Source organism: Stegostoma tigrinum, chromosome 14, assembly GCF_030684315.1.
Source record: "Stegostoma tigrinum isolate sSteTig4 chromosome 14, sSteTig4.hap1, whole genome shotgun sequence".
NCBI classification, from domain to species: domain Eukaryota; kingdom Metazoa; phylum Chordata; class Chondrichthyes; order Orectolobiformes; family Stegostomatidae; genus Stegostoma; species Stegostoma tigrinum.
Genome location: NC_081367.1, coordinates 60595523 through 60610421, shown reverse-complemented (window position 1 = coordinate 60610421; position 14899 = coordinate 60595523). Strand labels below are relative to the sequence as shown.

At 40.5% G+C, this 14899-nt stretch overlaps 1 protein-coding gene across 2 annotated transcripts in view; it reads left to right on the top strand.

Moving 5' to 3' along the window:
* The window catches only part of nadkb (NAD kinase b), a 54524-nt gene that overhangs the window by 24137 nt on the left and 15488 nt on the right, over positions 1 to 14899 (top strand). For both annotated transcript variants that reach the window (XM_048542626.1, XM_048542627.1), the window contains exons 5-9: positions 3311 to 3419; positions 3902 to 3987; positions 6424 to 6526; positions 8353 to 8513; positions 13526 to 13625. In XM_048542626.1, the coding sequence (XP_048398583.1) occupies positions 3311 to 3419; positions 3902 to 3987; positions 6424 to 6526; positions 8353 to 8513; positions 13526 to 13625 (559 nt within the window). The remainder of the gene's footprint in view (positions 1 to 3310; positions 3420 to 3901; positions 3988 to 6423; positions 6527 to 8352; positions 8514 to 13525; positions 13626 to 14899) is intronic.

Genomic DNA, 14899 nt, shown 5'->3' with positions numbered 1-14899 from the left:
TCAAAAAACCGATGATTGTAAATTAGAATATGAACCAGCAGGAAACCTCAAAGATAGATTGTACAGCTTCTATAGCTGTGTTTTAACTTTTTTTCTTAGCTAAGACAAATGTAGTTGGGAAGAAATGCCAGAGAGCTGAGGTGCAGCCCTCTGGTCCGCCAAGCACCTACAGGACCAGCCTTGGTATCAGATTTAATGATAATGCAGTGTTGGAATCTAAAACGAGAGATGCAAATTCTGATGGATGTAAGTTAGAGTAAATGAGAGGAGCAGAGAAATTGACATAACTGATATCATATCGACAGTTCCCAATGAAAGGAACCAGGTGGAGGGGTCCAAAATGGAATGCAAGTTAGGAAGGTAGGAGAAAGGCCTGCTGTACAGGATTCTTGGCCAATGAGAGAGGTGTGGAGGCAAACGGAATGGAAGAATCAGCATTGCATTTAGCTTGAGATTGCTTGTGATAGAATGCAAGATGAGGCTGAAGTTTTTTTTAAACTGGCAGATAAGGTTAAAAATAATCCGAGGTTCTGTAGCTATATTGAGAGTAAGAGGGTGGCTAGGGAGAGAATAGGTCCTCTTATAAATGGCCATGTTGATCAAGTGGAGCTGCAGGAGATCTAATGAAAATAAACATTGAGGAGAAACAGAGGAAGGAATCATGGATGCTAAGAAAATATGGGGAACATAGAACATAGAACAATACAGCGCAGAACAGGCCTTTCAGCCCTTGATGTTGCGCCAACCTGTGAGCAGGGATGTTTTGTACCACATACATGTTATCTGGGGATGATCAAGTCCATCATCATATGTTTTGGGAGGCTAGGGTAGAAATTGCAGAGGTTCTTGCAGAGATTTTTGCTTCATCTTTAGCTACTGGTGAAGTTCCGGACGTTTGGAGGGTGGCTAATGTTGTTTCTTTGCTTTAAGAAAAGCAGCAATGACAAGTCAGGGAACTACAGACTAATGAGCCTGACATCAGTGGTTGGCAAGTTATTGGAGAGGATCCTGAGGGACATGATCAACCTCATTTAGATAGTCAAGGTCTGATATGGGAAGTCATGTCTGACAAATCTGAGTTATTCAGGGAGGTAATCGAGAGGATAGATGAGGTTGGGGCAGTGGATGTTGATTTCGGCAGACCTTTGTAAGGCCTTTGATAAAGTTCTGCATGGCAGGCTAGTCATTGAAGGTTAGGTCACATGGGATCCAGAGAGAGCTAGCTAATTGGATTCAAAATTGGCTCAGTGGTAGGAAACAGAAGGTGATGTTTGAAAGTTGTTGGACTGGAGGTCTGTGACTAGTGGTGTGCCACAGGGGTCGGTGCTGGGACCTTTGTTAATGTACAAGGCATAATTAATAAGTTTGTGAATGATACAAAATTTAGGAGACATCAAAAATTATAGAGGGATCTTCATTGGAGGGTGAAGTGGGCTGAGGACTGGCAAATGCAGTTAAATACAGGTTAGTATAATATGTCGTACTTGGGACCTTACCATTTACTGTACAAGTCCTGAGGTGTGTTGTGGAACAGAGGGACCTAGGAGTTCAAGCACATAGCTCATCAAAAGTGGCATCTCAGGTAGACACGTTGGTGAAGAAAGCATTTAGCATGTTGGGCTTCATCAGTTGAGGCACCGAATATAGAAGTCAGGACGTTCCGTTTCAGTTGTATAAGCCATCGGTAAGGCTGCACTTAACGTAATATGTACAGTTTTGGTTATCCTGTTATAGGAAAGACATTGTTAAACTGGACAGTGTGCAAAGAAGATTTATGAGGATGTTGCCAAGACTAGTGGACCTGAGTTATAGCGAGAGGTTGGTCAGGATAGGACTTTGTTCCAAGGAATAACGGAGAATGAAGGGAGACTTCACTGAGTGTATAAAATCATGAGCGGCATAGATAGGATGAATGCATGTAGTCATTTTCCAGGATGGGGAATTGAAAATTTGAGGGCATAGGATTAAGGTGAGAGAGGGTAGATTTAAGAAAGACCTGATAGGCACCTTCATGCAGGGAGTGGTACGTATATGGAATGGGCTGCCAGAGAAAGTGGTTGAGACAGGTACAGTAGCAATATTTAAAAAAAAACACATTTGGCCAGGTAATGGATTGTAAGGGTTTGAAGGGATGTGGACCAAATGCAAGCAGTCGGAACTTTGAGTGGGCACCATGGTCAGCATGTACCAGTTTGGGCTGAAGGTCCGATTTCTATGCTGTATTACTTTGACTATAACTGCCCTGTTTATAGTGTTGGGTTAATACAGAAAATTACTGTCTAGGCACATCAATGTGCAATGGTATTTCACTAGCTTGTTCATACTGATGATTTAATATATACATTTGTTCCTTAATCTGTTTATAACAGCAATAGGAAGTACTGCTTTGAAAAGTCGTTTGCAGGGTCATGGTGAAAACTAGATTTTTTTTTTGGTTGGTATCCTTTTGGATCTCATCATAGTACAGTACACTAGTCAAAAACCATGGTGGTTCAGATCGCGTTGAGCTTGATATGTTGTCATGGGTTCCATCAAATGTTGCCTTCATAAATCAAAATGATACTCTCTCTGATTCAATTTGCATGTTGCTAGCAAACTTTTGTCGAGTAGTCAGCTATACAAAATCCAGGATGGTTTCTGTGAACACTTCTCAAAGTTCTAAATAATTCATTTTTCTCTAGTTGGGGAACTTGTACAAGATTTCAAATGACTTTGTTTGTTTTCTTAGAATTTTCTAAGTTGCCTTTTAGTATTTGTTAGTTTTGATTCTCATTCTATGTATAGGAGTAATCTGTTGATTCCTTGCAGCCTGTTCTACCATTCACCAAGATCATGGCTTATTTGATCCTCAACCCCATTTATCTGTCTCCTCCTTATCCTCTGATCCTCTAGATTCCTTCAAACAATTTACCTTCTAACAGCTTGTGAAAATTATTATGCATAGGACTCTGTCTTTCTATCAATGAGTGTTTCTTTCATGAATGCAAACTTACTTTGAAGCCAATGTCTACTGTTCAATGATTTCCACTGTTTCTATGAGTAGATTGGATCCCAAATGAAGTAACAACATTGTGTTGAAAGCAAGATTGCACAAAGGAGTTGCATGTGAAGTAATAACACCTGTTGTGTATGGGTTTAAATAGTACACTAATTTTCCTCCTCCTCCAGTTCTTAATTAGGATAAGAATACCTGTAACTTTGTGAACAGTATTACTTTGGTAAAATTTGGTAACAGCAAGGGAACTAGGTGGAATTGTTGGCCTTTCACGTGAATTAAACTTTCTTTTGTATCTTTTTCCTCTCTATGCAGGAGAAGCACTTGGTTGTATTTGTTGAGAAGAAGGTGGTGGATGATGCAGCACTTGCTAAAGATGCAAAGTTTGAGCCCATTAGGCAGCAGCTCAGCCCTTTCAGAGAAGGTGAGGTGGGGAGGGGAGACTTGCTTGATTATAGGCTACTGCTTGATGATCAGATCTATAAATGCTGGAACCGCACAACAAGTCACTCATATCTTATTAGAAAATAAAAGCCTGGAGATTGAAATGTGAGCACGAGTCCAACTGAGAAGAGAAATTCAATGGGGAAATCCCTTCTTGAAACCCAATGTTGCCTGCACTGTTACCTAATCTTTTCTTAGCTGCCAGTGAACCTAGTGTGTAATTTCTGTCTGTCTTGTACGTTTTTCTTTGTACCAAGAAGCTAAAGGGCTTTTAATTAATACTGTGTGGTGTCCTTGTCTATTTTTGATTATTTTTCTGATTTTGTGCTAAAAGTGTAATCGGAAGACTAGAAATAATCTTGACTATTTGTCCAGATGGTTTTTGGGTAATACCATTTTATTTTCCTTAAATAAGAGCTGAAATGAGTAAAATAAGCTTACCTATTTTGTTTAAATCTCCAGGTTATGATGAATTGTCTGGCTGCATAGATCTAATCATTTGTCTGGGTGGTGACGGCACACTGTTATATGCCTCCTCCCTCTTCCAGGTATTTTGTCAATCTCATCTGATGTGTTTGTGTCCCATTTGTTTCTGTATTTTACCACAAGCCTCAGAAAAGCTAGTTTAAAGAGTTAGGGCCTCTATTGATGTTTGCCAATAATCGAGGCATTCAGAAACTTACTCCCGCCGCTGTGAAAGTGTGTTTGCAGTCTGGACGGTGATGTGTATTCTGTTTGTTGTGCAACTGAAGTGACTAACAGATGAACTACCCATATTTGTACCCAAAGACTGCAGAAGAAAGGACCAATATATAGAAGCTGAGTTCACGCCCGAGAGAGGTTAGGTTTTAATTTAATTTTCATTGGTTCCAAGTTATGCCTCTATTTCTCACAATGAATGGGAACTTGTGGAGATTGTGTAAGAGGAGCAGTGTCAGAGAGATCAGGAAGGATAGTATGGTCAGGGGCAACATGTTGTCTTTGTTGCTGGACCTTCTTCCAAGATGCATGTAAAATCCTGAGAGGACATGATGGGTGGATGTAGAAAGGATATTTCCATTAATGGAGAATCTAGAGCTGGTGCTTGTCCCTTTAAGAAAAGGGATTGCCCATTTAAGACTGAGATAAGGGTAATTTTTTTTCTTTCTTTGGAATCCCCTTCCTCAAAAGGTGGTAGAATCTTTCAATGTTCTTGAGGCAGAAGGAGATAGATCCCTGGTAAGAGAAATAGTAGGAACTGCCAATGCTGGAGAATCTGAGATAGATTCCTGGTAATGTTTTTCTCTTCTGCGTTGTGTTCTGTGCATGACAGCAACTTCCAGAATTGGAAGTCAGTTGTTACTGTGCCAATAGTTGTTTGCAGACCCTTGGAGCGGCTGTATTTGCATGCAGCTGACAGGGAACACTGGTGAAAAAAATCATCAGACATAGGCAGGAATGTGAAGTTGAGATCAAAAATCATGATCGCAAGAATGGCAGAGCAGCCTTGAAGGGCCGAGACATCACTTCTGCTCCTCACTTGTATATGCATCTCTGGCTCGCTTCAAATGGGAATGAAACAGGCTGAGAGGTTTACACTTCTGACTATTGATCTCACCTAAATGAGTTGGGATTCATTTCGATACCACCGGACATGATTACTGGATATAATTTTCTAAAGTTGTAACCTGCACTGTTCATCTCTGGATAGCCAGTTGGTGAAGAATGGTACTGAAACTTGCTTTTCTGTAAATAGGTATACCATGATACCTATTAAACAACTAACTTCATTTTTAAGAAACCATGTGGTAGACCCTTTTTGAATACAGGAAACACATTTCTGTATGGTACGGTTCTGTATTTTCTAGTTTTGCATAATGTCCATAAATATAAATATGTATTCCCATCAGTTGTTCTTTTGTTCATTTTAGTCATGACCGTTCTTTCAGCCAGGTTTGTTTTTATCAGGGAATCATAGTGAACCATTTGACTATAATGTACGTTCTCATAGCTGAGTTTCATCCTCCTTTATCTGACATCTGGAGATTTTGAACTTTCCTACTGCCATCACTTGATGCTAGTTGAGCATGGAAATCCTGCCTGATTAATCCTTAAACCTAATGTATTGATGATGTGGAGATGCCAGTGTTGGACTGGGATAGACAAAGTTAGAAATGGCATGACACCAGGTTGTAGCCCTACAGGTTTATTTGAAAGCACTGCTCCTTAATCACGTAAAGTGCTTCACCTGATGAAGGAGCAGCACTTCAAAAGTTTGTGATTTCAAATAAACCTGTTGGGCTGTAACCTGGTGTCATGTGACTTGTGACTAATGTATTGATGTTTACTGTACTGTCCCAAATTTAATAGAATAAAAGTATTAAAAAGTTAATCATAAGATGAAATCCTGTGAAAATACGTTGAAATAATTGTGTTATAATGTATAGTGTTCTTGATGAGATACACTAATTCAAGAGGATCGATAGGAACAGAATGTAGCTGGGATTACTGAGATGTAGCTGCAGTAAAATCGGGACTTGGAATTAAACATTCCAGAGTATAACATATTTAGATGAGAGGGGGAGAAAATGAGGCCGAGTACCTGTACTAGTTTGGGGTAGCAAAGTTACAGTAGAAAAGCAGGGTGCAGCTCAGAGCAAGACCAAATCCAAACATATTGCGATGAAGATGATAAAGGGTTTGTCTAACCATTATGTGTAGTCTACAGACCACTAAATAATGGAAAAGAGGAGAAAAAAGAAGTATACATGTTATGGAATTGAGTACAATAATAACCATGGCAGATTTAAATTATCCTGATTATTAATTAGAACAAGGTGGTAAAGTCAGTAAGGGAATGGAATTTCTGTAGTATGCTCAGGACTTCTTCATAGTTTATTATGTAGAAAGTCCAACAAGAGATGTGGAATTACTCTATTTTATATTGTATCATTATGGACATGACAGCTTGATTTGTGTGGCTAACTTTGCTGTTGTTTTTCTAGACTAGCGTTCCTCCTGTAATGGCATTTCATCTTGGCTCACTTGGATTTCTCACGCCTTTCAAATTTGAGTCATACAGAAAAGAAGTGACAAATGTGATTGAAGGTATGCAAGAAATAGTTTGGTATCTTCTCTTTATAAAGTGCTGTAAGTGTGCTAAATGATAAATCTGAGCTTCACCTGACCTTTATTTGGGAAAATTAACTTGTTATCAAAACTATTTCAGTAAGCTAATATACATGCACTCTTGTATAATATTTAATTATTTTGAAAGGCACCAAGCAGTAAGATTATGGATTCTCTCTTCTGTTCAGACACCATGAGTCAGATGCGCTTAACTGATGTACTAATGGGCTACTGATCTTTTGGTATTGGAGGTAATTGGAAGACTTATGATAATCACGGAAGCATTGATTTGCTTTCTTCACCTTCCATATGCCTGCTGACAACCTGGATTGGGCCACTTGTTGACCAGCTTGAGACAGGCCATTACAATTAAAGCAATGCTCCTTTTTGTTTATTATTGCCAAATTGTGGTGGAATTGCAGTTTGCAGAATGGGGCTGTGCAAATATTGCATGAGTGATAATTGATTAACTCGGCTAATGGTGGCATTGAAGATATTGTAAATTAAGTAAAATGTGCTTTTAGATTAGGGAGTGTGGACAGTGGCAGTACTCGGGTTTAACTCTCAAGGAACATAGGTGCAGGCATAGATTATCCAGTGTTTTATTGTACAGTGAGAATAATGGCTGGTATCTCAACTCCATCTCCTTGCTCCTTTTTATCTGTATCTTTGATAGTCTTGCCTAATAAAAATGTGTCTTTTCCAGTTGTGAGCATTTCAACTGACCCTAACATCCATAAAACTTGGAGTGGGAAGTTTTACATAACTACTTCCTGCTTTTGTGACTTCAATCCTGAATGACCTTGTTTTAGTTTCAAGAGTATGCTGCCTTATTCAGGATACCCTCAGTAGAGGAAATTGTTTTAACCTTACGGTATCTTTTATCATCTTTAAACTTCTCAATTAGATAATCTCGACTTCTAAACACAAGGATACAATGTCAATTAATGTCACTGCAATGGGTTTTCAAGACTGGATCATTAAGTATATTCAAGGCTGAGATGTTCAAGAGTTTTAATCAGTAAGGGAATTGAGGGTTATGGGAAAAGGGCAAGAAAGTGGAGGTGAGGATTACCAGATGTGCCATGACCTCACTGAATGGAGGAACAGGCTCAATGGGCTGAATGGCCTACTAGTGTTCCTACATCTCATGGCCTCTGTAACTCAAAGCTTTAAATCATGATATAGTTCTAGTGAATCTGTGCTGTCTTCACTCCAAGTCCAGAGTAGTCTTATAAGGAGTGGTAACCTAAGTCAGATACAGATCGGAACAAAACTTATCATTTTCCTCCCATTTAGAATCTTTTTGGACTTTGAGATGACTAATCACTTTTATCAGTAGTGTCCTTTGCACTGTGTTGACTGCAGTTAGTGTCCACATTTGCTTATTGATATGGAAAAGCTTTAAGTTCTCTGCAAATGCAGAGTAAAGTCACAAAGCTCCTCTACCTTGAGAAGAAGAGACTGAGGAGACTTGGAGAATTTGTAAGCTGATAAATGGTATTCCAAGATGAGCTCTACTTTAAGAAATGCTATGAAATTAGAACAGGAGGGAACTTTATGAAGACGGTTTTAGGACTTCAGATGTTTTTAACACACTGAACACATTGCTTGGGACAAACCTTTTGGGGTCAGAATGAGTGGTAAGCGGTTGGTTCAAAATAACTTTTTTTTCGGATAGATGAGCTAAGGTAATCTGTTACTTCCTAATCTATATTTATCTTGCTATTTTAACTGGTAGGGGAGTGATCACTGCTGGAAAACTCAGTGAACGCAGCTTATTTTGGAACCTTGTCTTTGATCAGGAGATGCCAGGATAATTCTGAGGAGTCGCCTGAAGGTGAAGGTGGTTAAGGAATTAAAAACAGCAGAAGTGGAGAGGCAATACCAAGCGCAGGATAATGGACTGGTCCCACAGAGTCATATTGACAACGAGGCAGGAAAAGTCTTCATGCAAGTACTACATGTATGTGTAGACAAGACCATAAATTCTTAACTCCTACCCTTAATGGAATGTAGGAGGGGAAAACAACCCTGAAGTTGCAAATTAGAGGGAAAAGTTAGAAATTAGAAAGTAAATGTTCTAAGATATTATATTGCTGTCTGCTTTCCTTGGTAGCAAGTTTCAAATTTTTACCATTTCTTGGAAAAATCCAGTTTCTTTTGAATTCCTGATTGCTGCTACTCAGAATTTTTTATGAACTTCTCATTTAAGGTCAAAAGTAAATGAAAAAAAATATGTTTGCTAAATAGGAAGTCCTGTCCCTGAAGGTAATTGCTGCAAAGAGAAATGGCTGTTTAGTTTGGAAATTGAATAATTGGGCATTAAAATGGCATTGCTTTAATGCTTACAAAATTGTGCAGCAGCTTTGATTTGATTCTTTTTCAATATTTTGATATTGATGTCAACTTCAGTTGAGTCAACCACATTGCTGTGGGTCTGAGTCACATGTAGGTCAGACCAGGAAGGGATGATGGATTTCCTTCCCAAAGTAGTAGTGAGTCAGGTGGGTTCATCTGAGTGGTGAAAGAGTTATTCAGGATCACACAGTCAGCATCAGCTCACACTTTTTCATTGCAGATTTTAAAAATTGAATTCAAAATTTGCCTTTTGCTGTGGTGAGATTTCAATCCGTGTTTGTAGATCATTTGTACATGGCTTTGTATTACTTGTTCCGTGATATTACCACGACATCACCACCTCACTTTTCCCATTTGAGATTAACTGTGGCTTATGTTTATACAGCACCACCACCTTCTCATTAATTAAGGAATGGTAATATGCCTCCTTTCCTGTGTTGCCCATATCTTTATGGAGTACACATGCACAGATGAGAGATGGGAGTAAATTTTCAAGATAGGTGTGCTGCTGATGCTGGGGCAGTATAAGTTGTAACCAGTAGGTGGAGTTGGAGTACTTCTGAATACTTCAGTGTCACTGCGATAACCTAATTTGTTGACTGGGGGAACATGTCTATCTAAAGTTCATTGTGTTGTTATATCAGACTCTTCCCACTTTAAAGAGCTATGTGTGCATTAAACAATGCCAACCAGATGTAGTAATTTAAACCAGCCCTTTGCATGCCTATCTAGTCGGTCAAAGCAGAACCTGTGTCTGAATCCTCAGAACAATAATTTTACCTGAGTCATCCCCACTCAACCAAGTCTCCCAGAATATGACCCAGTGTCTTCTACAAAATAATGATTGTATAGAATTCGCAGTTTTGTTTTTATACTCCAGTGCTACTTTTTAAAACCATTGAAGTTGCATTTTTCCTTTAACATTCCTGCATCAACTTTTCTTCCCACTTCTATGTTCCTAAGTTCCTCTGCTCCTTGTTGAAATTTGTCCAGATCTTAAACTGGGGTTTGTACTGAAAGCAGTGTGCTTAGAATATCCAGAACTTATTTGTCGGCTCATCATTGAACTTTACAAATTGCAAAATGATTTGTTATTTCTGCTTGCTGATCTTCAATTCTACACGTGCACTTATTTTCCTGCAGACAACAAGAGTCGGGACACTGGCTGTCTGCTATTCTGTTTAAACTTAGTTTCAGTTAGTTTGTCATACTATGTATTGTTGTGTTGGATAAGATCATTTACTTCAGCATTCACTGATATTCGTGTAGAATTATGTGCAGCTGTGACCTAACCGTGCAACATCTTGTAAAAGTTCCAATGTGGTAGTTGGATTCACTTTTGACTGTGTCACAACCTTTTTACTTTCTTGCTTATCCTTGGTCTTATTTCAGTGCTAATAGATTTGGGTTGTTCTTTTAGAACTGAAGATAATTAAAGCACTATTGAAATAATCATTTAGTCTTCTGAAGCAGCATGTGCAATGAAGGAAAATAAGTGCTTTGAAGTATTCTTTTATATTTGAGGTGTATATTTTTAAGTATGGGTGTACTGTATTGTATTGCCCCTTGTTCAAGCAGGGGAGTAGAAACAACCCTGGTACTTATAGACCAGTGAGCCTTACTTTGGTTGTGGGTAAAGTGTTGGGGAGGATTATAAGAGACAGGAATCATCTAGAAAGGAACAATTTTGATGAGGGATAGTCAGCACTGTGTTTTGTGAAGGGTAGGTGGTCCCTCGAACCTTATTGAGTTCTTTGAGAAGGTGACCAAACAGGGTGGATAAGGGCAAAGCGGTTGATGTGCTGTATATAGATTTCAGTGAAGCATTTGATTACTATCTCAATGGAGTCAAGTTAGGTAAAGGGGAAGCACAACGAGATCTAGGTGTTCTTTTACATCAGTCAATGAAAGCAAGCATGCAGGTACAGCAGGCAGTGAAGAAAGCTAATAGCATGCTGGCCTTCATCACAAGAGCAATAGAGTATAGGAGCAAAGAGGTCCTTCTGCAGCTGCACAGGGCCCTGGTGAGACTGCACCTGGAGTATTGTGTGCAGCTTTGATCTCCAAATTTGAGGGAGGACATTCTTGCTATTGAGGGAGTGCAGCGAGGGTTCACGAGGTCAATTCCCGGAATGGCGGGACTATCATATGTTGAAAGATTGGAGCGACTGGGCTTGTATACACTTGAGTTTAGAAGGGTGAGAGGGGATCTGATTGAGGTGTATAAGATTGTTAAGGGATTGGACACTCTGGAGGCAGGAAGCTTGTTTCTGCTGATAGGTGAGTCCAGAACCAGAGGACGCAGTTTTAAAAATAAGGGGTAAGCCATTTAGAACAGAGTTGAGGAGAACCTTATTCACCCAGAGAGTGGTGGATATATGGAATGCACTGCCCCAGAAGGCACTGGAGGCCAACTCTCTGGATAGTTCCAAGAAAGAGATGGATAGAGCTCTTTAAAGATAGTGGAATCAAGGGTTATGGGGATAAGGCAGGAACAGGATACTGATTGTGAATGATCAGCCATGATCATAATGAATGGTGGTGCTGGGTCGAAGGGCCGAATGGCCTACTTCAGCACCTATTGTCTGTTGATAAGGTTCCCCATGGTAGGCTATTACAGAAAATACGGAGGCATGGGATTGAGGGTAATTTAGCAGTTTAGATCGGAAGTTGGCTAGCTGTAAGAAGACAGAGGGTGGTGGTTGATGGGAAATGTTCATCCTGGTGTTCAGTAACTAGTGGTGTACCACAAGGAGATAATGGGAACTGCAGATGCTGGAGATTCCAAGATAACAAAATGTGAGGCTGGATGAACACAGCAGGCCAAGCAGCATCTCAGGAGCACAAAAGCTGACGTTTCGGGCCTAGACCCTTCATCAGAGAGCGGTGTACCACAAGGATCTGTTTTGGGACCACTGCTGTTTGCCATTTTTATAAATGACCCGGCTGAGGGTGGAGAAGGATGGGTTAACAAATTTGCAGATGACGCTAAAGGCAGTGGAGTTATGGATAGTGAGGAAGGATGTTGCAGGTTACAGAGGGACATAGATAAGCTGTAGAGCTGGGCTGAGAGGTGGCAAATGGAGTTTAATGGGGAAAAGCATAAGGCACTTTGGAAGGAGTAACAGGAATACAGAGTACTGGGCTAGTAGTAAGATTCTTGGTAGTGTAGATGAGCAGAGAGATCTCGCTGTCCATGTGCATAGATCCCTCAAAGTTGCCACCCAGGTTGATAGGGTTGTTAAGACATAGTGTGTTAGGTTTTACTCGTAGAGGGATTGAGCTTCGGAGCTGTGAGGTCATGTTGCAGCTGTACAAAACTCTGGTGCGGCCACACTTGGAGTATTGCATACAATTCTGTACGCCGCATTATAGGAAGGATGTGGAAGCATTGGAAAGGGTGCAGAGGAGATTTACCAGGATGTTGCCTGGTAAGGAGGGAAGGCTGAGGGCCTTGAAGCTGTTTTTGTTAGAGAAGGTTAAGAGATGACTTAGAGACATACAAGATGATCAGAATATTAGATAAGGTGGACAGTGAGTGCCTATATCCTTGGATGGCGATGGCTAGTACGAGGGGACATAGCTTTAAGTTGAGGGGTGATAGCCATAGGACAGATGTCAGAGGTTCTTTACTCGGGGAGTAGTAAGGGTGTGGAAGGCCCTGCCTGCAACAGTAGTAGACTCGCCAATTTTAAGGGCATTGAAATGGTCATTGGTAAACATATGGATGAAAGTGGAATAGTGTAGGTTTGATGGGCTTCAGATTGGTTTCACAGGTTGGCACAACATTGCGGGCTGAAAGGCCTGTACTGCGCTGTAATGTTCTATGTTCTATTCCTGTACTTATTCTTTAGTTGTAAGCTGTTTATGTCCATCCCTAATTGTTCTTAAGGGGTGTTGAGCTGTCATTTTAAGATGTCGCAGCCCATAGAGTGGTGGGAATCCCACAGTGCTGTTAGTGAAAGAGTTTGTGTTGTCCCCCAATGACACCGAAGGACTGGCAATAGAATTTCAAGTCAGGATAATGTGTGACTTGGAGAGGAATCTGCTGGTGACAGTATTGTCTGCTGTTCATGTTCCTCTAGGCGGTAGAGGTCATCTGTTTGGAAAGGTGCTGTTGAAAGAGCTTGGTAGTTTGCTGCAATGGATCTTATAAATGATGCATACTAGTCCCATTCTGTACCAGTGGTGGAGGGAATGAATGTTTATGTTGGCAGTGAGTAGGATGCTGATCAAGCTGTCTGCTTTGCACTGGATGGTGTCAAGCTTCTTGACTGTGACTGGAGCCACACTCATCTGCGTAAATGGAGAATATTCCATTCATTCTTACTTGTGCCTCATAAATGGTGGGAATACTTTAGGAATCTGGGGGTGGGGGAAGGGTGATACTTGCGGAATCCCTAGTCTCTGATCTGCTGTTGTAACCTCAGTGTTGTGCAGTGGTTTTCAGTAGAAGTAACACTGGTTACTTCTAATTTGATGTGAATTACTTTTGAGGTATTGAGGGTTTTAAGGGTTTACTGTAATATTCTTTGTTTAATGTCACCCCTTTCCTCTAGTCTAAGTGCATCATATGGCATTGCTCTGGAAATTGATTCTTCTGAATGGATGTTACAGGTGCTGAATGAGGTGGTGGTGGATCGAGGCCCCTCCTCATACCTTTCAAATGTGGACTTGTACTTGGATGGGAGACTCATTACATCTGTGCAGGGGGATGGTAAGATAAACGTTAGTTTTTGTAACTTATTTATATGCTAGTAATATGTTTTCAGAAGTCGACGTTGAACCAGTATTTTTGTGGAGTGCTTTATTTTTCTAGCACGCATTGCCTCTGTTTCCCTTTCTCTGCTTTGTCATTGCCTGGGTTAGATATTACACAGTGCTGTCGTGGATAATCTGACCATGGGTGCAACAAAAATTGGACAAAATTAACAGTCTGGGCTGATAACTGGCAAGTTACATTCTTAGCTCACCAAATACCAGAGGATGAGTACCAGTGCCAATAAGAGAATTTCAAAGTCTCCCCTGTTACCTTCAACGGTAATATCATTGCTGCATCTCCTACTAACAACATCTTGTGGGGTACCATTGATCGGAGACTGAACTGGGCTAACCACACTATAATGAGAGCAGGCCAATGGTTGGGATTAACCTAGCTTCTGAATTTCTGAACCTTGTCCACTCTCAACAAGGCACAAGTCAGAAATGTGATGAAATTCTCTCCAATTACCTGGATTAGTGCAGCTCCAACAACCCTCAAGAAGCTTGACATCATCTAGGATAAAGCAGCCCATCCACCACCCTAAGCAGTTGCCGTATCCACTTCCAGTGCATGGTATGTGTAGTGTGTATAATCCGCAAGAAACATTGCACCAATTAGCCAAGGCTGCTTTTTTGAAACTGTGTCCTTTGCCATCAAAAAGAAGAAGGGCATGAGATGTGGGAGTCCCACAACCTGCACTTTACCTTTCTCTCCCCAAGTCAATTGCAATCCAGAATTAGAACTGTATACCTGCTCCTTCATTGATGAATTAACTTACTGGACTACCTTCATAAGTGCTGTAGCACGTTTATATTTGTTCATTGGATGTTGGTGTTGCAGACTAGGTCAGCATTTATTCCCCTACCCTAATTCCCAGAGTGAGTTGGTCACAGTGAAGGTTTGGAGTCACATGTGGTCCAGACCAGTAAAGAAAGATTTCCGTGGTATTACTGAACCATGTAGGTCTATGTAAATTATCAAAATGGTTCATTGGCCATTATGTTTGTTTTATTCAATGCAAATTTCATTACCATATGAGATTCAAGCCCCATTTATCTAAAATGTCCACAGATGTGCAGGCTAGGTGGATTAGCGACGAGAAATGCAGGGTTACAATGATAAGGTAGGGGGTGGAGCTGCGTGGGATGCTTTTTGGAGGGTTGTCAGGGACTTGATAGGCCAACTGGCCTCCTTTCACACTGTAGGGATTCTGTGACTGATTCTGTGGA